This window comes from Mustelus asterias, chromosome 10 (genome assembly GCF_964213995.1).
Source record: "Mustelus asterias chromosome 10, sMusAst1.hap1.1, whole genome shotgun sequence".
In the NCBI taxonomy this organism is placed as follows: domain Eukaryota; kingdom Metazoa; phylum Chordata; class Chondrichthyes; order Carcharhiniformes; family Triakidae; genus Mustelus; species Mustelus asterias.
Genome location: NC_135810.1, coordinates 126,929,253 through 126,951,775, shown reverse-complemented (window position 1 = coordinate 126,951,775; position 22,523 = coordinate 126,929,253). Strand labels below are relative to the sequence as shown.

Below are 22,523 nucleotides of genomic sequence, written 5' to 3'. Positions count from 1 at the left end.
GCCACATGCCACACAAATGCCAAGCAATGACCATCACCAATAAGAGACACTCTAACCACTGCCCCTTGATATTCAATGGTGTAAGAACTAGGAGCAGGAGTAGGCCATCTGGCCCCTCGAGCCTGCTCCGCCATTCAATAAGATCATGGCTGATCTTTTTGTGGACTCAGCTCCACTTACCCGCCCGCTCACCATAACCCTTAATTCCTTTACTGTTCAAAAATCTATCTATCCTTGCCTTAAAAACATTTAATGAGGTAGCCTCAACTGCTTCACTAGGCAGGGAATTCCACAGATTCACAACCCTTTGTGTGAAGAAGTTCCTCCTAAACTCAGTCCTAAATCTGCTTCCCCATATTTTGAGGCTATGTCCCCTAGTTCTAGTTTCACCCGCGAGTGGAAACAACTTCCCTGCTTCTATCTTATCTATTCCCTTCATAAGCTTATATGTTTCTATAAGTTCTCCCCTCATTCTTCTGAATTCCAATGAGTCTTAGAGTTATAGAGGTTTACAGCATGGAAACAGGCCCTTCGGTCCAACTTGTCCATGCCGCCCTTTTTTTTAAAACGCCTAAGCGAATCCCAATTGCTCACATTTGGCCCATATCCCTCTCTACCCATCTTACCCATGTAACTATCTAAATGCTTTTTAAAAGACAGAATTGTACCCACCTCTACTACTACCTCTGGCAGCTTGTTCCAGACACTCACCACCCTCTGTGTGAAAGAATTGCCCCTCTGGACACTTTTGTATCTCTCCCCTCTCACCTTAAACCTATGCCCTCTAGTTTTAGACTCCCCTACCTTTGGGAAAAGATATTGACTATCTAGCTGATCGGTGCCCCTCATTATTTTATAGACCTCTATAAGATCACCCCTCAGCCTCCTACGCTCCAGAGAAAAAAGTCTCAGTCTACATGGGACTTAATAGGATGGAGGGTTATAGGTAGGCCTAGAAGGTAGGGATATGTTCGGCACAACTTGTGGGGCCGAAGGGCCTATTTTGTGCTGTAGTTTTTCTATGTTTCTATGTACCGCATGGTAGGTTGTTGCACAAAGTTAAATCTGGTCTAAATGGATACAAAATTGGCTTCTTGACAGAATGTGGAGATGCCGGCGTTGGACTGGGGTAAACAGAGTAAGAAGTTTAACAACACCAGGTTAAAGTCCAACAGGTTTATTTGGTAGCAAAAGCCACACAAGCTTTCGGAGCTCCAAAAGCTTCTTTTGGAGCTCCAAAAGCTTGTGTGGCTTTTGCTACCAAATAAACGTGTTGGACTTTAACCTGGTGTTGTTAAATTTCTTACTGTTCTTGACAGAAGACAGAGGGTGGTTGTAGAGAGTTCTTTTTCAAACTGGAGGCCTGTGACCAGCGGTGTGCCTCAGGGATCAGTGCTGAGCCCACTGTTATTTGTCATTTATATTAATGATTTGAATGAGAATATAGGGGGCATGGTTAGTAAGTTTGCAGATGACACCAAGATTGGTGGCATAGTGGACAGTGAAGAAAGTTATCTCCAATTGCAACGGGATCTTGATCAATTGGGCCAATGGGCTGACGAAAGGCAGATGGAGTTTAATTTAGACAAATGTGAGGTGATGCATTTTGGTAGATTGAACCAGGGCAGGACTTGCTCAGTTAATGGTAGGGCGTTGGGGAGAGTTACAGAACAAAGAGATCGAGGGGTACAGGTTCATAGCTCCTTGAACATGGAGTCACAGGTGGACAGAGTGGTGAAGAAGGCATTGAGCATGCTTGGTTTCATCGGTCAGAACATTGAATACAGGAGTTGGGACGTCTTGTTGAAGTTGTACAAGACTTTCAAGGAGCTATGAACATGTACCCCGAGATTCCTTTGTTCTGTAACTCTCCCCAACGCCCTACCATTAACTGAGTAAGTCCTGCCCTGGTTCAATCTACCAAAATGCATCACCTCGCATTTGTCTAAATTAAACTCCACCTGCCATTCGTCAGCCCACTGGCCCAATTGATCAAGATCCCATTGCAATTGGAGATAACTTTCTTCACTGTCCACTGTGCCACCAATCTTAGTGTCATCTGCAAACTACTAACCATGCCTCCTATATTCTCATCCAAATCATTAATATAAATGACAAATAACAGTGGGCCCAGCACTGATCCCTGAGGCACACCGCTGGTCACAGGCCTCCAGTTTGAAAAACAACTCTCTCGAACCATCCTCTGGCTTCTGTCAGGAAGCCAATTTTATATCCATTTAGATACCTCACCCTGGATACCGTGAGATTTAACCTTATGCAACAACCTACCATGCGGTACCTTGTCAAAGGCCTTGCTAAAGTCCATGTAGACAACATCAACCGCACTGCCCTCATCTACCTTCTTGGTTACCCCTTCAAAAAACTTCAAAACATTTGTGAGACATGATTTTCCACTCACAAAGCCATGCTGACTGTCCCTAATCAGTACTTCCGTACTTGCGGCACGGTAGCACAGTGGTTAGCACTGCTGCTTCACAGCTCCAGGGACCTGGGTTCGATTCCCGGCTTGGGTCACTGTCTGTGTGGAGTTTGCACATTCTCCTCGTGTCTGCGTGGGTTTCCTCCGGGTGCTCCGGTTTCCTCCCACAGTCCAAAGGTGTGCAGGTTAGGTTGATTGGCCATGCTAAAAATTGCCCTTAGTGTCCTGGGATGCGTAGGTTAGAGGGATTGGTGGGTAAATCTGTCGGGATATGGGGGTAGGGCCTGGGTGGGATTGTGGTGGGTGCAGACTCGATGGGCCGAATGGCCTCTTTCTGTACTGTAGGGTTTCTATGATTTCTATGATTCTAAATGCCTGTCGATCCTGTCTCTCAAAATACCTTCCAACAATTTACCCACCACAGATGTGAGGCTCACTGGCCTGTAGTTCCCAGGCTTTTCCCTGCAGCCCTTTTTAAACCGAGGCACAACATGTGCAGCCCCAGTCTACTCAGTCTCTCCTCATAAGCCAACCCTCTCAACTCTAGAATCAACCTAGTGAATCTCCTCTGCACCCCCTCCAGTGCCAGTATATCCTTTCTCAAGTAAGGAGACCAAAACTATACACAGTACTCCAGGTGTGGCCTCACCAGCACCTTATACAACTGCAACATAATCTCGCTGTTTTTAAACTCCATCCCTCTAGCAATGAAGGACAAAATTCCATTTGCCGCCTTAATTACCTGCTGCACCTGCAAACCAACTCCTTGAGATTCCTGCACAAGGACACCCAGGTCCCTCTGCACAGCTGCAATTTTTTACCATTTAAATAATAGTCCATTTTGCTGTTATTCCTACCAAAATAGATGACCTCACATTTACCAACATTGTACTCCATCTGCCAGACCCTCGCCCACTCACTTTGACTATCTATATCCCTTTGCAGACTTTCAGCGTCCTCTGCACAATGCTCTTCCACCCATCTTAGTATCATCTGTGAATTTTGACACACTACACTTGGTCCCCAGCTCCAAATCATCGATATAAATCGTAAACAATTGCGGTCTCAACACTGATCCCTGAGGCACACCACTCGTCACTGATCGCCAACCAGAAAAACACCCATTTACCCCCACTCTTTGCTTTCTGTTAGTTAACCAATCCTCTATCCATGCTAATACATTACCCGTAACACCGTGCACCTTTATCTCATGTAGCAGTCTTTGGTGCAGCACCTTGTCAAATGCCTTCTGGAAATCCAGACACACCACATCCACAGGTTCCCCATTGTCCACTGCACATGTAATGTTCTCAAAGAATTCCACCAAATTAGTCAAACATGACCTGCCCTTTATGAACCCATGCTGCACCTTACCAAAGAGACAATTTATATCCAGATGTCCCAATGGGACAATTTATATCCAGATGTCTCGCTATTTCTTCCTTGATGATAGATTCAAGCATTTTCCCTACTACAGAAGTTAAGCTAACCGGCCTATAGTTACCCGCCTTTTGTCTACCTCCTTTTTTAAACAGTGGCGTCACATTTGCTGTTTTCCAATCTGCAGGAACCACCCCAGAGTCCAGTGAATTTTGGTAAATTACCACTAGTGCATTTGCTATTTCTCCCGCCATCTCTTTTAGTCCCTGGGATGCATTCCATCAGGACCAGGAGACTTGTCTACCTTTAGCCCCATTAACTTGTCCAACACTACCTCTTTCGTGATAATGATAGTTTCTAGGTTCTCACCTGCCATAGCCTTCCTGTCGTCAATTTTTGGCATGTTATTTGTGTCTTCCACTGTGAAGACCGACACAAAATACCTGTTCAATGCCTCAGCCATTTTCTCATTTCCAGTTATTACATCCCGCTTCTCATCCTCTAAAGGAACAATGTTTACTTTCGCCACTCTTTTTTGTTTTATATATTTGTAGAAACGTTTGCTATCTGTTTTTATATTCTGAGCTAGTTTATTCTCATAATCCATCTTACTTTTCTTTATAGCTTTTTACGTGGCTTTCTGCTGACCTTTAAAGATTTCCCAATCCTCCAGGTTCCCACTAATCTTTGCCACGTAACTTTTGCCATGTAACCATCACTGAATTCCCCATTGTCAGCTTCCTTGGGGTTACCATTGGCCAGAAACTCAACTGGATCCAGCCATATAAACACAGTCGGTACAAGAGCAGGTCAGAGGCTAGGAATACTGTGGCGAGTAACTCACCTCCTGACTCCCCAAAGCCTATCCACCATCTACAAGGCACAAGTCAGGAGTGTGATGGAATGCTCCCCATTTGCCTGGATGGGTGCAGCTCCAACAACACTCAAGAAGCTTGACACCATCCAGGACAAAGCAGCCCCGCTTGATTGGCACCACATCCACAAACATCCACTCCCTCCCCCACCGACGCTCAGTAGCAGCAGTGTGTACTATCTACAAGATGCACTGCAGCAACTCACCAAAGATCCTTAGGCAGCACCTTCCAAACCCATGGCCACTTCCATCGAGAAGGACAAGGGCAGCAGATACATGGGAACACCACCACTTGCAAGTTCCCCTCCAAGCCACTCACTATCCTGACCTGGAAATGTATCAGCCGTTCCTTCACTGTCGCTGGGTCAAAAACCTGGAAATCCCTCCCTAACGGCATTGTGGGTCAACCACAGCACGTGGACTGCAGCGATTCGAGAAGGCAGCTCACCACCACCTTCTCAAGGGGCAACTAGGGATGGGCAATAAATGCTGTAAGAAGTCTCACAACACCAGGTTAAAGTCCAACAGGTTTATTTGGTAGCAAATACCATAAGCTTTCGGAGCAATGCTCCTTCGTCAGATGGAGTGGTCTCTGTTCTCATTATTTTATAGACCTCTATAAGAACAGAGACCACTCCATCTGACGAAGGAGCATTGCTCCGAAAGCTTATGGTATTTGCTACCAAATAAACCTGTTGGACTTTAACCTGGTGTTGTGAGACTTCTTACTGTGCTTACCCCAGTCCAACGCCAGCATCTCCCCATCAATAAATGCTGGCCAGCCAGTGACACCCATATTGCACAAATGAATTTAAAAAACTCACCATCACCACAAAATGCATCAGGTTCATCCCCGGCTTGTTGGCCTTCGTCTCAGCCAGTTTCAACAATGAGGACATTCGGAATCCCACAACACCGCCAGCGTATCCACCCTGACACAGAGAGACACAGAGAGACACAGAGAGAGACAGAGAGAGACACAGAGAGACACAGAGAGACACAGAGAGAGACACAAACAGGTCAGCAATGCCTCAGGGAGTGAGTACCAGACTCCCAATACACACCCAGATACACACATCCACCCATACATACACCCAGATACACACACCCAGATACACACACACCCAGATATACACATATACACACATTCATACACAAACACACACTGATATACACACACCCACTGACACACACACACACCGAGATACACTCATATACACACACTCATACACACACTAACACACACGCGCGCACACACACACATACACACACACACAATATTTGATTGAGTTTTTTGAAGGGGTAACCAAGAAGGTAGATGAGGGCAGTGCAGTTGATGTTGTCTACATGGACTTTAGCAAGGCCTTTGACAAGGTACTGCATGGTAGGTTGTTGCATAAAGTTAAATCTCACGGGATCCAGGGTGAGGTATCTAAATGGATACAAAATTGGTTTCTTGACAGAAGCCAGAGAGTGGTTGTAGAGAGTTGTTTTTCAAACTGGAGGCCTGTGACCAGCGGTGTGCCTCAGGGATCAGTGCTGGGTCCACTGTTATTTGTCATTTATATTAATGATTTGGATGAGAATATATGGGGCATGGTTAGTAAGTTTGCAGATGACACCAAGATTGGTGGCATAATGGACAGTGAGGAAGGTTATTTCTAATTGCAATGGGATCTTGATCAATTGGGCCAGTGGGCTGACGAATGGCAGATGGAGTTTAATTTAGACAAATGCGAGGTGATGCATTTTGGTAGATTGAACCAGGGCAGGACTTACTCAGTTAATGGTAGGACATTGGGGAGAGTTACAGAACAAAGAGATCGAGGGGTGCATGTTCATAGCTCCTTGAAAGTGGAGTCACAGGTGGACAGAGTGGTGAAGAAGGCATTCGGCATGCTTGGTTTCATCGGTCAGAACATTGAATACAGGAGTTGGGACGTCTTGTTGAAGTTGTACAAGACATTGGTATGGCCACACTTGGAATACTGTGTGCAATTCTAGTCACCCTATTATAGAAAGGATATTATTAAACTAGAAAGAGTGCAGAAAAGATTTCCTGGGATGCTACCGGGACTTGATGGATTGAGTTATAAGGAGAGGCTGAATAGACTGGGACTTTTTTCTCTGGAGCGTAGGAGGCTGAGGGGTGACCTTATAGAGGTCTATAAAATAATGAGGGGCACAGATCAGCTAGATAGTCAATATCTTTTCCCAAAGATAGGGAAGTCTAAAACTAGAGGGCATAGGTTTAAGGTGAGAGGGGAGAGATACAAAAGTGTCCAGAGGGGCAATTGTTTCACACAGAGGGTGGTGAGTGTCTGGAACAAGCTGCCAGAGGCAGTAGTAGAGGCGAATAGAATTTTATCTTTTAAAAAGCATTTAGGTAGTTACATGGGTACGATGGGTATAGAGGGATATGGGCCAAATGCGGGCAATTGGGATTAGCTTAGGGGATTTTAAAAAAAAGGGTGGCATGGACAAGTTGGGCCGAAGGGCCTGTTTCCATGCTGTGAACCTCTAGGACTCTATGACTCTAATATACACACCCAGGCACACACACTCACACACACACACATTCCCACACACTGACACAAACCAAGACCCCATCAGCAACTCACTATGCTCAGTCCAATTTTCTCCCCATTCTAATACTACGCCGTTGTAACAGGACTGAATTCAACAGAAGATCCCACATCCCAGTGAGAGTCAGTGTGTGTGGAACCCCTACCCCAGTGAGAGTCAGTGTGTATAATCTGTACGTGATGTGGAGATGCCAGCGTTGGACTGGGGTAAACACAGAAAGAAGTCTCACAACACCAGGTTAAAGTCCAACAGGTTTATTTGGTAGCACAAGCCACTCGCTTTTGGAGCGCTGCTCCTTCATCAGGTGAGTGAGAGTTCTGTTCACAAACAGGGCATATAAAGACACAAACTCAATTTACATGAATAATGATTGGAATGTGAGTCTTTACAGGTAATCAAGTCTTAAAGGTACAGACAATGTGAGTGGAGAGAGTGTTAAGCACAGGTTAAAGAGATGTGTATTGTCTCCAGACAGGACAGTTAGTGAGATTTTGCAAGCCCAGGCAAGTCGTGGGGGTTACAGATAGTGTGACATGAACCCAAGATCCCGGTTGAGGCCATCCTCATGTGTGCGGAACTTGGCTATCAGTCTCTGCTCAGCGACTCTGCGCTGTCGTGTGTCGTGAAGGCCGCCTTGGAGAACGCTTACCCGAATATCAGAGGCTGAATGCTCGTGACCGCTGAAGTGCTCCCCAACAGGAAGAGAACAGTCTTGCCTGGTGATTGTCGAGCGGTGTTCATTCATCCGTTGTCGTAGCCATCCCCACACCCCCACTTCTTGCCTTCGAACAACCGCACAACCTCAAACAGACCATTGTCCGCAGCAAACTACCCAGCCTTCAGGAGAACAGTGACCACGACACCACACAACCCTGCCACAGCAACCTCTGCAAGACGTGCCGGATCATCGACACAGATGCCATCATCTCGCATGAGAACACCATCCACCAGGTACACGGTACATACTCTTGCAACTCGGCCAACGTTGTCTACCTGATACGCTGCAGGAAAGGATGTCCCGAGGCATGGTACATTGGGGAAACCATGCAGACGCTACGACAACGGATGAATGAACACCGCTCAACAATCACCAGGCAAGACTGTTCTCTTCCTGTTGGGGAGCACTTCAGCAGTCACGGGCATTCAGCCTCTGATCTTCGGGTAAGTGTTCTCCAAGGCGGCCTTCACGACACACGACAGCGCAGAGTCGCTGAGCAGAAACTGATAGCCAGGTTCCGCACACATGAGGACGGCCTCAACCGGGATATTGGGTTCATGTCACACTATCTGTAACCCCCACGACTTGCCGGGCTTGCAAAATCTCACCAACTGTCCTGTCTGGAGACAATACACATCTCTTTAACCTGTGCTTAACGCTTTCTCCACTCACACTGTCTGTGCCTTTAAGACCTGATTACCTGTAAAGACTCGCATTCCAACCATTATTTTGTAAATTGAGTTTGTGTCTTTATATGCCCTGTTTGTGAACAGAACTCTCACTCACCTGATGAAGGAGCAGCACTCCGAAAGCTAGTGGCTTGTGCTACCAAATAAACCTGTTGGACTTTAACCTGGTGTTATGAGACTTCTTACTGGAACCTATACCCCAGTGAGAGTCAGTGTGTGTGGAACCCGTACCCCAGTGAGAGTCAGTGTGTGTGGGACCCGTACCCCAGTGAGAGTCAGTGTGTGTGGAACCCGTACCCCAGTGAGAGTCAGTGTGTGGGGAACCCGTACCCCAGTGAGAGTCAGTGTGTGGGGAACCCGTACCCCAGTGAGAGTCAGTGTGTGTGGAATCTGAAAATGGTCTATCCTGAATCCTCAGACTGTGACCCCTTTTTCTGGACTCCCCCACCATCAGGAACGTCCTTGGTGCATCCACCTTGTCTCGTACTGTTGGAATTTTACAGGTCTCAATGAGATCCCCCCCCACTCTGAACTCCAGGGAATACAATCTGAATTCTAATTCCATTTTGGAGCCTGCACTGGGAGTCGTGTTATCCACACTCTCTGGCAGTCCGGTCCAGACCCGACCCGGTGTTGTGTGAACAGCTCTCTCCTCACGTTGCCATTGTGTCTGTGCCCCCCTGGTTCTCAATGCTTCCCCCTGTGGGGAGAGGGCCGGATGCCCCGGGGAGTGGTGCCAGTCTCGGCTGTGGGTGACTTACTGCGTTCATATAGTTCCCAGCTTTCAGAACCAACCGGATTACAGTGTGAAGCTCATCACAGTCCATCAGCTCTGAAAAACAGACAGAATGTCTCAACACTGCCAAGGAGACAGAGAAGGAGCAGACAGCGGCCATTCAGCCCTTTCACTCTATTCTACCATCCCAAATAAGGGCATGGACAGAGTGGATCGGGAACAACTATTCCCTTTAGTTGAAGGATCAGTTACGAGGGGACACAAGTTAAAAGTGAGGGGTGGAAGGTTTAGGGGGGATTTGAGGAAAATTGTTTTTACCCAGAGGGTGGTGAGGGTCTGGAATGTGCTGCCTGGGAGGGTGGTGGAGGTGGGATGCCTCACATCCTTTATAGAGTATCTGAATGAGTACTTGGCGCCCGATAACATTCAGGGCTCTGGGCCAAGTGCTGGGACGTGGGATTGGATGGGCAGGTCAGGACACTTCATGTGTCGGTGCCGACTCGATGGGCCGAAGGAGCAGAGGCTGAATCTCGTGCTTGTGTCTCTCCAGTTGTCCTTAACCACACAAACCGATGTGAAGGCTGAGCCCTCAGCGATACACGGTTCTATTTCACCGGGAGTGTGGGTCACTGTCGGGAAATGAAAGTGTCCCGTCGCGGTGTCTGTGCTTCACCGTGTCACAGCTACCACAGCAATCCTGGTTCAGATCCGGACAAACCGGATACTCTCTACACTGGCAGTGACACTGAGAAGTTCTGGACATTTATTATAGAAAAGATATTGAATCACTGGACACAGAGAAATAAAGATTTACAAATATAATCACAGAACTTCTTCACCCAGAGAATGTGGGACTCGCTCCCACAGCAAGTGGGGAGAATGTGGGACTCGTGCCCACAGGGAGTGGGGAGTATGTGGGACTCGTGCCCACAGGGAGTGGGGAGTATGTGGGACTCGCTCCCACGGCGAGTGGGGAGAATGTGGGACTTGTGCCCACAGGGAGTGGGGAGTATGTGGGACTCGCTCCCACAGCAAGTGGGGAGAATATCGAACTCGCTCCCACAGCAAGTGGGGAGAACATGGAACTCGATCCCACAGGGAGTGGGGAGAATGTGGAACTCACTCCCACAGGGAGTGGGGAGAATGTGGGACTCACTCCCCACAGGGAGTGGGGATAATGTGGGACTCACTCCCCACAGGAAGTGGGGATAATGTGGGACTCACTCCACACAGGGAGTGGGGAGAATGTGGGACTCACTCCCATGGGGAGTGGCGAGAATGTGGGACTCGCTCCCATGGGGAGTGGCGAGAATGTGGGACTCGCTCCCACAGGGAGTGGGGAGAATGTGGGACTCACTCCCACAGGGAGTGGGGAGAATGTGGGACTCGCTCCCATGGGGAGTGGGGAGAATGTGGAATTCGCTCCCATGGGGAGTGGGGAGAATGTGGGATTGGTTCCCCCGGAGAGTGGTTGAGGTGAATAGTATCGATGTATATGAGGGGGATGCTGGATAAACACATGAGGGAGAAAGGAATAGAAGGATAAGGTGAAATGGAGATGGGGTGGGAGAAGGCTCGTGTACAGAAGAAACTCCAACAGGGAGCAGCCATAGAGTCTCAGGGCCCTGTTTTACCATCTTATTCTAAGTGCTGGGCAGATGTGAAACTGGGAGTGTTTCAGACCTGACTTTTAGACCCGTTCTCAGGTGCCCCCATACACACTCTGCCTGAAAAAATATCAGTGATTCCGAATCACTGATATTCCGATTCCGTGCTGCAGAAGCTGTGGGCGGGGCTGAACGCGCCCGAAACCCGCAGCTCCGATCAGAGTCTGCAACTGCGCATGCGCAGAAAAAAAGATAGAATGCTGCTCCCCTGCCACACCCCTCCCGGGCCGGATGATGCCTCCCCTTGACCCCCACAGACATTGCCCCACCCCCATAACATTACTGATACCCCTTATCCACCCTACAACCCTGCCACCCACACCAATCGCGGCCTCCTCCCCCCTTCCCCTCCACTGATCTCAGGCAGAGTGGCAGCGGACCCACCTTCCGCCCCTCCCCCCCAATCTCAGAGAGCCACCGGACGCTCTGCACTTACCTCCTCACTAACTGGAGCGTCGGAATCAGACTTCTATAAAGCAAGTCTGTTTCACGCCGGTTCTGGATGGGCGAACGCGGGGGTAAAGGGGGAAGTGCCGGGAAAGTTGGGCGTGCAGCCCAATCAGTCAATTTAAATGACTTAAATTGACTGAATGGGTTTCGGTTGTGGTCCCGATCATGGCCATTTTCAGGCCTTGGTAAAGGGGGAACCAACACGGAGGTGGGCACGGATCACGCTACTCGCCTCACACCCAATTTTGCCAAGTTTTTGCACCCGGCAATGGGCACAACTTGATAATAAAATTGGACCCTAAGTGTCATAGAGGTTTACAGCATGGAAACAGGCCCTTCGGCCCAACTTGTCCATGCCGCTTCGTTTTTGAAACCCCTAAGCTAATCCCAATTGCCCGCATTTGTCCCATGTCCCTCTATACCCATCGTACCCATGTAACTATCTAAATGCTTTTTAAAAGATAAAATTGTACCCACCTCTACTACTACCTCTGGCAGCTCATTCCAGACACTCACCACCCTCTGTGTGAAAACATTGCCCCTCTGGACACTTTTGTATCTCTCCCCTCTCACCTTAAACCTATGCCCTCTAGTTTTAGACTCCCCTACCTTTGGGAAAAGATATTGACTATCTAGCTGATCTATGCCCTCATTATTTTATAGAACTCTATAAGATCACCCCTCAGCCTCCTAAGCTCCAGAGAAAAAAGTCCCAGTCTATCCAGCCTCTCCTTAGAACACAAACCATCAAGTCCCAGTAGCATCCCAGTAAATCTTTTCTGCACTCTTTCTAGTTTAATAATATCCTTTCTATAATAGGGTGACCAGAACTGTACACAGTATTCCAAGCGTGGCCTTACCAATGTCTTGTACAACTTCAACAAGATGTCCCAACTCCTGTATTCAATATTCAGACCAATGAAACCAAGCATTGCCGAATGCCTTCTTCACCACTCTGTCCACCTGTGACTCCACTTTCAAGGAGCTATGAACATGTACCCCTCGATCTCTTTGTTCTGTAACTCTCCCCAATGCCCTACCATTAACTGAATAAGTCCTGCCCAGGTTCAATCTACCAAAATGCATCACCTCGCATTTGTCTAAATTAAACTCCATCTGCCATTCGTCAGCCCACTGGCCCAATTGATCAAGATCCCGTTGCAATTGGAGATAACCTTCTTCACTGTCCACTATGCCACCAATCTTGGTGTCATCTGCAAACCTACCCACCATTGTGGCTGGGAGCCTGCTTGTCCGATGTTTCTGAATGAGTCAGGAGTAGGGAACACTCACCTCGAGCTGCCTCAGTCATGATGCGTATCCCAAGCCTCAGCGCTTCAATACGGGGACCAAATTCTCCCTTCAGGATCATACTGTCCACTCGCTCTGTGTAACTGGGAGCAAAGGTCAATGGTCAGACATGGTCAAACACAGCAATGTCTGCTCCTGACTCAGTGAGTGGAGGCCTGGGATTTCCTTCCCAGCGCTGACAGAGTGTCGACAGGGTGAGACCCAGAGACAAATAAACGCCCCAAGGAGGGAGAGGAATGGGCCACGAGGAGCCCACACAGGAGGGAGGCCCTGGGGAGGGGGAAAAGGTCTCTGTGGGGATGGGGTGTGAAGGGGACCGGGGGTGGGAGATGGGGGTCACTGTTATGGTAATGTTTCCAGATTCACGGATGATACAAAGCTAGGCAGGAATGTGTGTTGTGAGGAAGATGTAAAGTGGCTACAGGAGGATTTGGACAGACTTGGTGAATGGGTAAGAATATGGCAGAGGGAATATGATGTGGGAAAATGAGAGTTAATCCACTGAAGAAGGAAAATCTGTGCAGAATATTTCCTGTATGGTAAGAAATTAGAAAGTGGAGATGAACAAAGGTACCTGGGTGTCCTTGCCCATAAGTCACTGAAGGCTAACATGCAGCAAGCTCATAGGAAGGCTAATGGAATGTTAGCCTGTATCACAAGAGGATTTGAGTATAGGAGTAGTGAAGACTTGCTCCAATTGTATAGGAACCTTGTTAGACCACACCTGAAGGACTGTGTGTAGTTTTGGTCCCCTTACCTCAGAAAGGATGTTATTGCCATAGAGGGAGTGCAGTGAAGGTTCACCAGACTTGTTCCAGGTAGGACAGTCTTATAAAGAGAGACTGCGGAAACTGAGAGTTTCGAAGAATGAGAGGCAATCATACAAAATACTTAAAAGGAATAGACAGAATAGATGCAGGTAAGATGTTTCCCTTGGTTGGGGAGTCCAGAACCAGGGCGCACAATTTCAAAATTAGGAGGAAGCCACTTGGAACTGAGAAATTTCTTTATACAGAGGATTGTAAATCTTTGGAATTCTCTACCCCAGAGCGCTGTGGAAGCTCGCTCATTGTGTATATTCAAGATCGAAATGGATAGATTTCTGATTAACAATAACATAAAGGGTTACGGGGATAGTGAGAATAAAAGGCATTGAAGTGTCCGATCAGCAATGATCTTATTGAATAACGGGCTGAATGGCCTCCTCCTGTTCCTGTATTCTCAGCCTGACCCTGAATTGAAGAGTTGTTGCTTTTTCTTACCTGGGTATCTCCAGTAGCAGCAGCATGAACAAGTCAGACTCACACAGTCGCTCCCGTTCACCAACAAACTCTTCAAACTTCTTCACCTGTTCAATACAGCAACAGATTGTCATGGAGACCAACCAACCATCCAATAACAACAGTCAATATGTCACAGCAAATGTCTGTTGGCCCAAGGCTCTGTGTAGATGAAGCAATGTGACTCCTGTCAGATATTAAGCTGTGGATCAAGCTCTCCTCTCTCCCTCTCTCTCTCACTCTCTCTCTCCCTTTCTCTCTCCTCTCTCTCTCTCTCCCTCTCTCTCTCTCTCTCTCTCCCTCTCTCTCCTTCTCTCTCACTCTCTCTCCCTCTCTCTCTCTCACTCTCTCTCACTCTCTCTCACTCTCTCTCACTCTCTCTCCCTCTCACTCTCTCCCTCTCTCTCCTTCTCTCTCTCTCCCTCTCTCTCTCTCCCTCTCTCTCCTTTTCTCTCTCTCTCACTCTCTCTCCCTCTCTCTCCCTCCTTCTCTCTCTCTCTCTCACTCTCTCTCTCTCTCCCTCTCTCTCCCTCTCTCTCCTTCTCTCTCTCTCTCTCACTCTCTCTCCCTCAATCTCCCTCTCTCCGTCTCTCTTGGATGCTGATTATTTCCCAGCTTTGTCTGGGTCACAATACTGACTGGGTGGAAAACACTTGGCAAATGCAATATCTCCAAGTTTTCAGCTGACACTAAGCTGGGTGGCAGTGTGTGCTGTGAGGAGGATGCTAAGAGGCTGCAGGGTGACTTGGACAGGCTGGCTAAGTGGGCAAATAGTTGGCAAATGCAATATAATGTGGATAAATGTGAGGTTATCCACTTTGGTGGCAAAAACAGGAAGGAAGATTATTATCTGAATGGTGGCAGTTTAGGAAAAGGGGAAGTGCAACGTGACGTGGGTGTCATGGTGGAACAGTCGCTGAAGGTTGGCATGCAGGTACAGCAGGTGGTGAGGAAAGCTAATGGAATGCTGGCCTTCATAGCAAGAGGATTTGAGTGTAGGAGTGAGGATGTCTTGCTGCAGTTATACAGGGCCTTGGTGGGGCCACACCTTGAGTATTGTGTGCAGTGTTGGTCTCCTGGTCTGAGGAAGGACATTCTTGCTATTGAGAGAGTCCAGCGAAGGTTCACCAGACTGATTCCTGGAATGGCAGGACTGTCGTATGAAGAGAGACTGGATCGACTGGGCTTGTACTCACTGGAATTTAGAAGAATGAGAGGGGATCTCATAGAAACATATAAAATCCTGATGGGACTGGACAGGCTGGATGCAGGAAGAATGTTCCTGATGTTGGGGAAGCCCAAATCTAAGGGTCAGAGTCTAAGAATAAGGGGTATGCCATTCAGGACTGAGATGAGGAAGAACTTCTTCACTCAGGGAGTTGTGAACCTGTGGAATTCTCTCCCACAGAAAGCTGTTGGGGCCAGTTTGTTAGATATGTTAGGGATGGGTTGGTAAGTTTGCCGACGACACGAAGGTTGGTGGGGTTGTGGATAGTCTGGAGGGATGTCAGAAGTTACAGAGGGACATAGATAGGATGCAAGGTTGGGCGGAGAAGTGGCAGATGGACTTCAACCCAGATAAATGCGTAGTGGTCCATTTTGGCAGGTCGAATGGGATGAAGGAGTACAATATAAAGGGAAAGACTCTTAGTACTGTAGAGGATCAGAATGACCTTGGGGTCCGGGTCCATAGGACTCTAAAATCGGCCCCGCAGGTGGAGGAGGTGGTTAAGAAGGCGTATGGTGTGCTGGCCTTTATAGAAACCCTACAGTGCAGAAGGAGGCCATTCGGCCCATCGAGTCTGCACCAACCACAATCCCACCCAGGCCCTACCCCCACATATTTACCCACTAATCCCTCTAACCTACGCATCTTAGGACTCTAAGGGGCAATTTTTTTTTTTAACCTGGCCAATCAACCTAACCCGCACATCTTTGGACTGCACTCGCCTAACATATCAATCGAGGGATTGAGTTTAGGAGTCCAGGGATAATGATGCAGCTATATGAGACCCTCGTCAGACCCCACTTGGAGTACTGTGCTCAGTTCTGGTCGCCTCATTACAGGAAGGATGTGGAAAAGATTGAAAGGGTGCAGAGGAGATTTACAAGGATGTTGCCTGGATTGAGTGGCATGCCTTATGAGGATAGGCTGAGGGAGCTCGGTCTTTTCTCCTTTGAGAGACGTAGGATGAGGGGAGACCTAATAGAGGTATACAAGATGTTGAGAGGCATAGATCGGGTGGACTCTCAGAGGCTTTTTCCCAGGGTGGAAATGGCTGCTATGAGAGGACACAGGTTTATGGTGCTGGGGGGTAGGTACAGGGGAAATGTTAGGGGGAAGTTTTTCACACAGAGGGTGGTGGGCGAGTGGAATCGGCTGCCGTCAGTGGTGGTGGAGGCAAACTCAATAGGGTCTTTTAAGAGACTCCTGGATGAGTACATGGGACTTAATAGGATGGAGGGTTATGGGTAGGCCTGGAATGTAGGGATATGTTCGGCACAACTTGTGGGGCCGAAGGGCCTGTTTTGTGCTGTAGTTTTTCTATGTTTCTATGTTCAAGAGGGAGCTGGACGTGGCCCTTGTGGTGAAAGGGATGAAGGGGTCTGGAGAGAAAGCGGGAGTGGGATACTGACAGCGCATGATCACCCATGATCATACTGAATGGTGGAGCAGGCTCGAAGGGCTGAATGGCCTCCTCCTGCTCCTATTTTCCACGTTTCTGTGTAATCCCCGACCACTGACACGCTGGCCTCGAATTAACAAATCGCGGTGTCTCCGCAGCTCCTCCCCCTGCCCCCACCCCCTTGCCCCCACTCCCTGCCCCCACCCCTGCTCCCACCCCTGCCCACACCCAATTTCCTGCCCCAGCCGCTTGCCCCCACCCCTACTCTCCTGCCCCCCTGCCCCCAGTCCCTCCCCCACCGCCTCCCCAACCCTCTGCCCCCCACCCCATGCCCCCCCACCCCCTGCCCCCCCGACCCCTGCTCCCACTTCCTGCCCTCCGCACCCCCCCCCCCTCACCCCCCCCAACCCCCAGCTTCACTCCAGACACACTCTCTCCTACCTCGTTTTTATCAGGCAGCATTTTGCGGAGTTCGGTGAGTTTATCTGCTCCGTACGAGAATCCGGCTCCATTCCTGATATCCTCAATAATACTCGGGATGGGCCTGATGGACGAGAAACACTAAATCTCTGTTCCACATTTCACACAAAGCATCAGCTCAGGGAGAGGAAGTGAACGTGTATTTATATATCACTCAGAGAACTCCAAGTCAGGAATAACTCTCCACAGGAAGCTCGGGACAAAACGCAGGAGATTGTCATCGACTTCAGGAAGCGTAAAGGAGAACATGCCCCAGTCTACATCAATGGGGATGAAGTAGAAAGGGTCGAGAGCTTCAGATTTTTTGGTGTCCAGATCACCAACAACCTGTCCTGGTCCCCCCACGCGGACACTTTCGTTAAGAAAGCTCCACCAACGCCTCTACTTTCTCAGAAGACTAAGGAAATTTGGCATGTCAACTATGACTCTCACCAACTTTTACAGATGCACCATAGAAAGCATTCTTTCTGGTTGTATCACAGCTGGGTCTGGGGCTCCTGCTCTGCCCAAGACCGCAAGAAACTACAAAGTGTTGTGAACGAAGCCCAGTCCTTCACTCAAACCAGCCTCCCATCCACTGACTCTGTCTATACTTCCCGCTGCCTCGGCAAAGCAGCCAGCATAATTAAGGACCCCACGCACCCCGGACATTCTCTCTTCCACCTTGTTCCGTCGAGAAAAAGATACAAAAGTCTAAGGTCACGTACCAACCGACTCAAGAACAGCTGTTTCCCTGCTGCTGTCAGACTTTTGAATGGACTTACCTTGCACTAAGTTGATCTTTCTCTACACCCTAGCTATGACTGTAACACTACTGATGTGCGATTAAATCACTCGGGAGGCTAGATTGTACCCGGGAAATAAAGGCTTTTATTACTAACAAGAATGGAGCACACTATATACAATACAATCCCAGACTAAAGGGTCACCAGGCAGTGCAGTGACCTTTATACTTCCCCAGGTAGGCGGAGCCAACTGGAGTGTACCACAGAACAATATCAACAGGTAGAACAGCCCAACCCTAACCCCAACAGTGACAACAGTAACAGATCTACAAATACCCATAGTGCTGACCATCCATGGCTCAGTACTCATAGTGGTAACCAACTATGGTTCACCACACTCACCCCTCCTTTAAAACAAAGGCTGGCGGGGCAAAAAAAAACAGAACAACTGTTCATATATTCACAAGTTCAGTCGTACTGGAGGACCGCACCGTCTCTGCGACCTCCTCAACACTGGCGGTAACGCCGGTTCTGGTAACCGTGGTGACCTTCTCTCCAAGGCGGTGTCCAGTGACTCCTCCAGTTCCTCACGGACAGGTGGACCACGAGGTGGCGACAATCTGCTGGACTCGAGCACGCCTCGAGATGGCGACAATCTCCTGGACTCAGGCAAGCTGTACACGGGAGTAAGAGGATTAAGTGGTGGTCCCGATACTGCCCGCGCCATGTCAGGAGGGGAGATAAAGGTCAGGGGATCCCTAACTAGGGGTGTGGGAGCGACTGGGGTTTCCAAGTCCCCTGCAGGCACCAGATCTCTAATAGAGACCGTGTCCTCTCGCCCGTCAGGATATGCCACATAGGCACACTGGGGGTTGGCGTAGAGGAGATGGACCTGTTCAACCAAAGGGTCGGACTTGCGGGTCCTAACATGCCGCCGCAGGAGGACAGGTCCTGAGTACATCAACCAAGACGGTAATGAGGTCCCAGAGGAAGACTTCCTAGGGAAGGAAAACATCCTCTCATGTGGAGTAGCGTTGGTTGCCATACACAGGAGGGAGCGGATGGAATGGAGCGCATCAGAGAGTACCTCTTGCCAACGGGAGACTGGAAGACCTTTAGACCTCAACGCCAGTAAGACAGCCTTCCAGAATGTAGCATTTTCTCGTTCAACCTGTCCGTTACCCCAAGGGTTGTCATTCGTAGTTCTACTTGAGGCAATCCCTTTTGAGAGCAGGTATTGCCTCAAGTCGTCACTCATAAATGACGAGCCCCTATCACTGTGGATATAGCTGGGGTAACCGAACAGGGTGAAAAGATCCCGTAATGCTTTGATAACCGTGGCAGCGGTCATATCTGAACAGGGAATGGCAAAAGGGAATCGTGAGTACTCGTCAATCACGTTGAGGAAGTACACGTTCCGATCTGTCGAAGGGAGGGGGCCCTTGAAGTCCACACTCAGTCTTTCAAAAGGGCGTGTGGCCTTAATGAGGTGTGCCCTGTCAGGTCGGTAGAAGTGCGGTTTGCATTCAGCACATACCTGGCAGCTTCGAGTTATGGACCCGACATCATCCACTGAGTAGGGTAGATTCCGGGCCTTTACGAAATGGAAGAGCCGAGTGACCCTCGGATGGCAGAGATCATTGTGGAGGGCCTGTAATCGATTCTCCTGCACACTTGCACATGTTCCACGCGACAGGGCGTCTGAGGGCTCATTGAGCTTCCCCGGACGGTACATGATATCATAGTTGTAGGTGGACAGTTCGATTCTCCACCTCAAGATTTTATCATTTTTGATCTTACCCCGTAACGTGTTGTTGAACATGAACGCCACGGACCGCTGGTCCGTGAGCAGGGTGAATCGTTTTCCCGCCAAGTAATGGCGCCAATGCCGAACGGCCTCCACAATGGCCTGAGCCTCTTTTTCCACCGCAGAGTGCCGAATTTCAGGGCCTTGGAGGGTGCGAGAGAAAAAGGCGACGGGCCTGCCCGCCTGGTTAAGTGTGGCGGCCAGGGCGAAATCAGATGTATCACTCTCCACCTGAAAGGGGATGGACTCATCAACAGCGTGCATCGTGGCTTTCGCGATGTCGGCTTTTATCCCTTCAAAGGCTAAGAGAGCCTCTGTTGCTAGGGGAAAGGAGGTAGACTTGATGAGCGGACGGGCTTTGTCCGCATAATTGGGAACCCACTGTGCATAGTATGAAAAGAAACCTAAGCATCTTCTCAGTGCTTTGATACTAGTGGGCAGGGGAAGTTCAAGGAGGGGACGCATACGGTCTGGATCAGGGCCAAGGACCCCGTTTTCCACCACGTATCCGAGAATTGCTAGGCGGCGCTTGCTAAATACGCACTTCTCCCTGTTGTAGGTCAGATTCAGGCGAGACGCAGTGCGTAAAAATCTAAGGAGGTTGGCATCGTGGTCCTGCTGGTCATGGCCGCAGATAGTGACGTTATGCAGGTACGGGAAGGTAGCCCGCAGCCCGTTCTGGTCCACCATTTGGTCCATTGCACGCTGGAAGACCGAGACCCCATTCGTGACGCCAAAGGGAACCCTTAAAAAGTGGTAAAGACGACCATCCGCCTCAAAGGCCATGTATTTTCGGTCCTCTGGGCGAATGGGGAGCTGGTGGTAAGCTGACTTCAAGTCAATGGTGGAGAACACCCGGTACTGCGCAATCTGGTTGACCATGTCAGATATGCGCGGGAGAGGATACGCATCCAGCTGCGTATATCTATTAATGGTCTGACTATAGTCTATGACCATCCGGGGTTTGTTTCCAGTTTTAACCACCACGACTTCTGCTCTCCATGGGCTAGTGCTAGGTTGAATGATCCCTTCACTGAGGAGCCGCTGAACTTCAGATCGAATAAAGATCCGATCCTCAGCGCTGTAACGCCTGCTCTTGGTTGCGATGGGCTTGCAGCCTGGCACGAGATTCTCGAATAAAGATGGTGGGGTGATTCTGAGCGTCGAGAGGCTACACGTGGAGCGCGCTGGGCAATTTGGAGGCTGCTGTGCTCCCAATGAAAGTGGAGGGAGTGGCCCATCGTACTGCAGGGTTACACTCCTCAGGTGGACCATAAAGTCTAGTCCCAGGAGTATCGGAGCGCAAAGGTGCGGTAACACGAGGAGCCTGAAGTTCTCATAAACTGTGCCCCGCACCGTTAGATTGACCACACAGCTCCCTAGCACGGTGACAGACCGAGACCTCGATGCCATCGAAATTGTCTGTCTGACAGTCCGTACTCGGAGACCGCACCGTTTCACGGTGTCAGGGTGAATGAAGCTCTCCGTGCTCCCGCTGTCAAACAAACAATGAATTAGGCGTCCATTTACCTCTATGCCCATCATGGACTTGTCGAGTCTGTGAGACTTGGCCTGGTCCAGGATGATTGACGCCACCGTTGGGTCTTGGGTGCAACTGCAGGCAGCTGAGATGGTTGATGATGATGACCCCTGCTGGTCGTCTGCGGTCGGTGCCGACCAAAATGGCCGCACCCATGGATCGCACGTGGTCGGTGGCGCTAAAAGTGGCGGCCCCTGCAGGTCGCACGTGTCTTGCGTCTTCGTCGTCAGGAATGGCGGCGCTCTGGAATCGCACGTGGTGGAAGACCTCGAAGAAGCCGGAGACAAGGAGACAGGTTCTGGAGAATCACACGCCGCGCTGCTATGTTTGGAGGGTGGTTTGGTCCTGCAGACTTTGGCATAATGCCCTTTCTTTCCACACGCGGAGCACAATACCGTTCTGGCTGGACATCGCTGCCGAGGGTGTTTCGCCAATCCACAGAAGTAACACCGCGGGCCTCCTGGAGCTGCCGCCGTTGTCAGGTCCGAGGTTGGAAACACAATCGCGCAGTTTTTCGGAGCCGCTGAATAAAGTAGAGTCGGTGGCTGTACTTGCCACGATGTTCCCACGTGGTCGGTGGGGTGCGTTTCTAGACTTCTGGAGGCCGTTTCCATCGTGTCAGCCAATTCTACTGTCTTAGCGAGGTCTAGATTACCTTGCTCTAGCAGCCGAAGGCGAATATACGATGAGCCGATTCCCGCCACGAACGCATCTCGGATCAAGTCGTTCGTATACTGGGCCGCCGACACTGACTTGCAGTTGCAGGCTCTGGCTCGCTGCTGAAGTTCACACAGGTACTGTTCTGTCGTTTCGCTGGGCTGCCGCCGTCGAGTGGCTAGAAGGTGTCGAGCATGGATCTCGTTTGGCGGTTTGTTGTACCGTTTCTTAAGTAGTTCGATGGCCCCTTTGTAGTCTTGGGCATCGCGGATTGATAAGTATACGGTGTTGCTTACCCTCGCGTGGAGGACCCGCAGTCTATCGGCGTCGTTTTGAATGGCTGTTGAGGCATCGATGTAGTCTTGAAAACACTTTAACCAATGGTCGAAAGTGTTCGACGCCCCAGCTGCACGCGGATCTAAAGTAAGCCGATCGGGTTTCAACATTTGCTCTATGGTTTTCTTTTGCCAAAATTTTGTTAGTAATAAAATTGATGCGCGATTAAATCACTCGGGAGTCTAAATTGTACCCGGGAAATAAAGGCTTTTATTACTAA

At 49.4% G+C, this 22,523-nt stretch overlaps 1 protein-coding gene across 1 annotated transcript in view; it reads right to left on the bottom strand.

Moving 5' to 3' along the window:
* The window catches only part of LOC144499485 (uncharacterized), a 73,521-nt gene that overhangs the window by 23,969 nt on the left and 27,029 nt on the right, over positions 1-22,523 (bottom strand). Inside the window, exons 4-8 of the mRNA XM_078221476.1 lie at positions 17,200-17,302; positions 14,114-14,199; positions 12,834-12,934; positions 9,449-9,519; positions 5,519-5,626 (exon numbers count right to left, since the gene is read on the bottom strand). Coding sequence (XP_078077602.1) covers positions 5,519-5,626; positions 9,449-9,519; positions 12,834-12,934; positions 14,114-14,199; positions 17,200-17,302 — 469 coding nt within the window. The remainder of the gene's footprint in view (positions 1-5,518; positions 5,627-9,448; positions 9,520-12,833; positions 12,935-14,113; positions 14,200-17,199; positions 17,303-22,523) is intronic.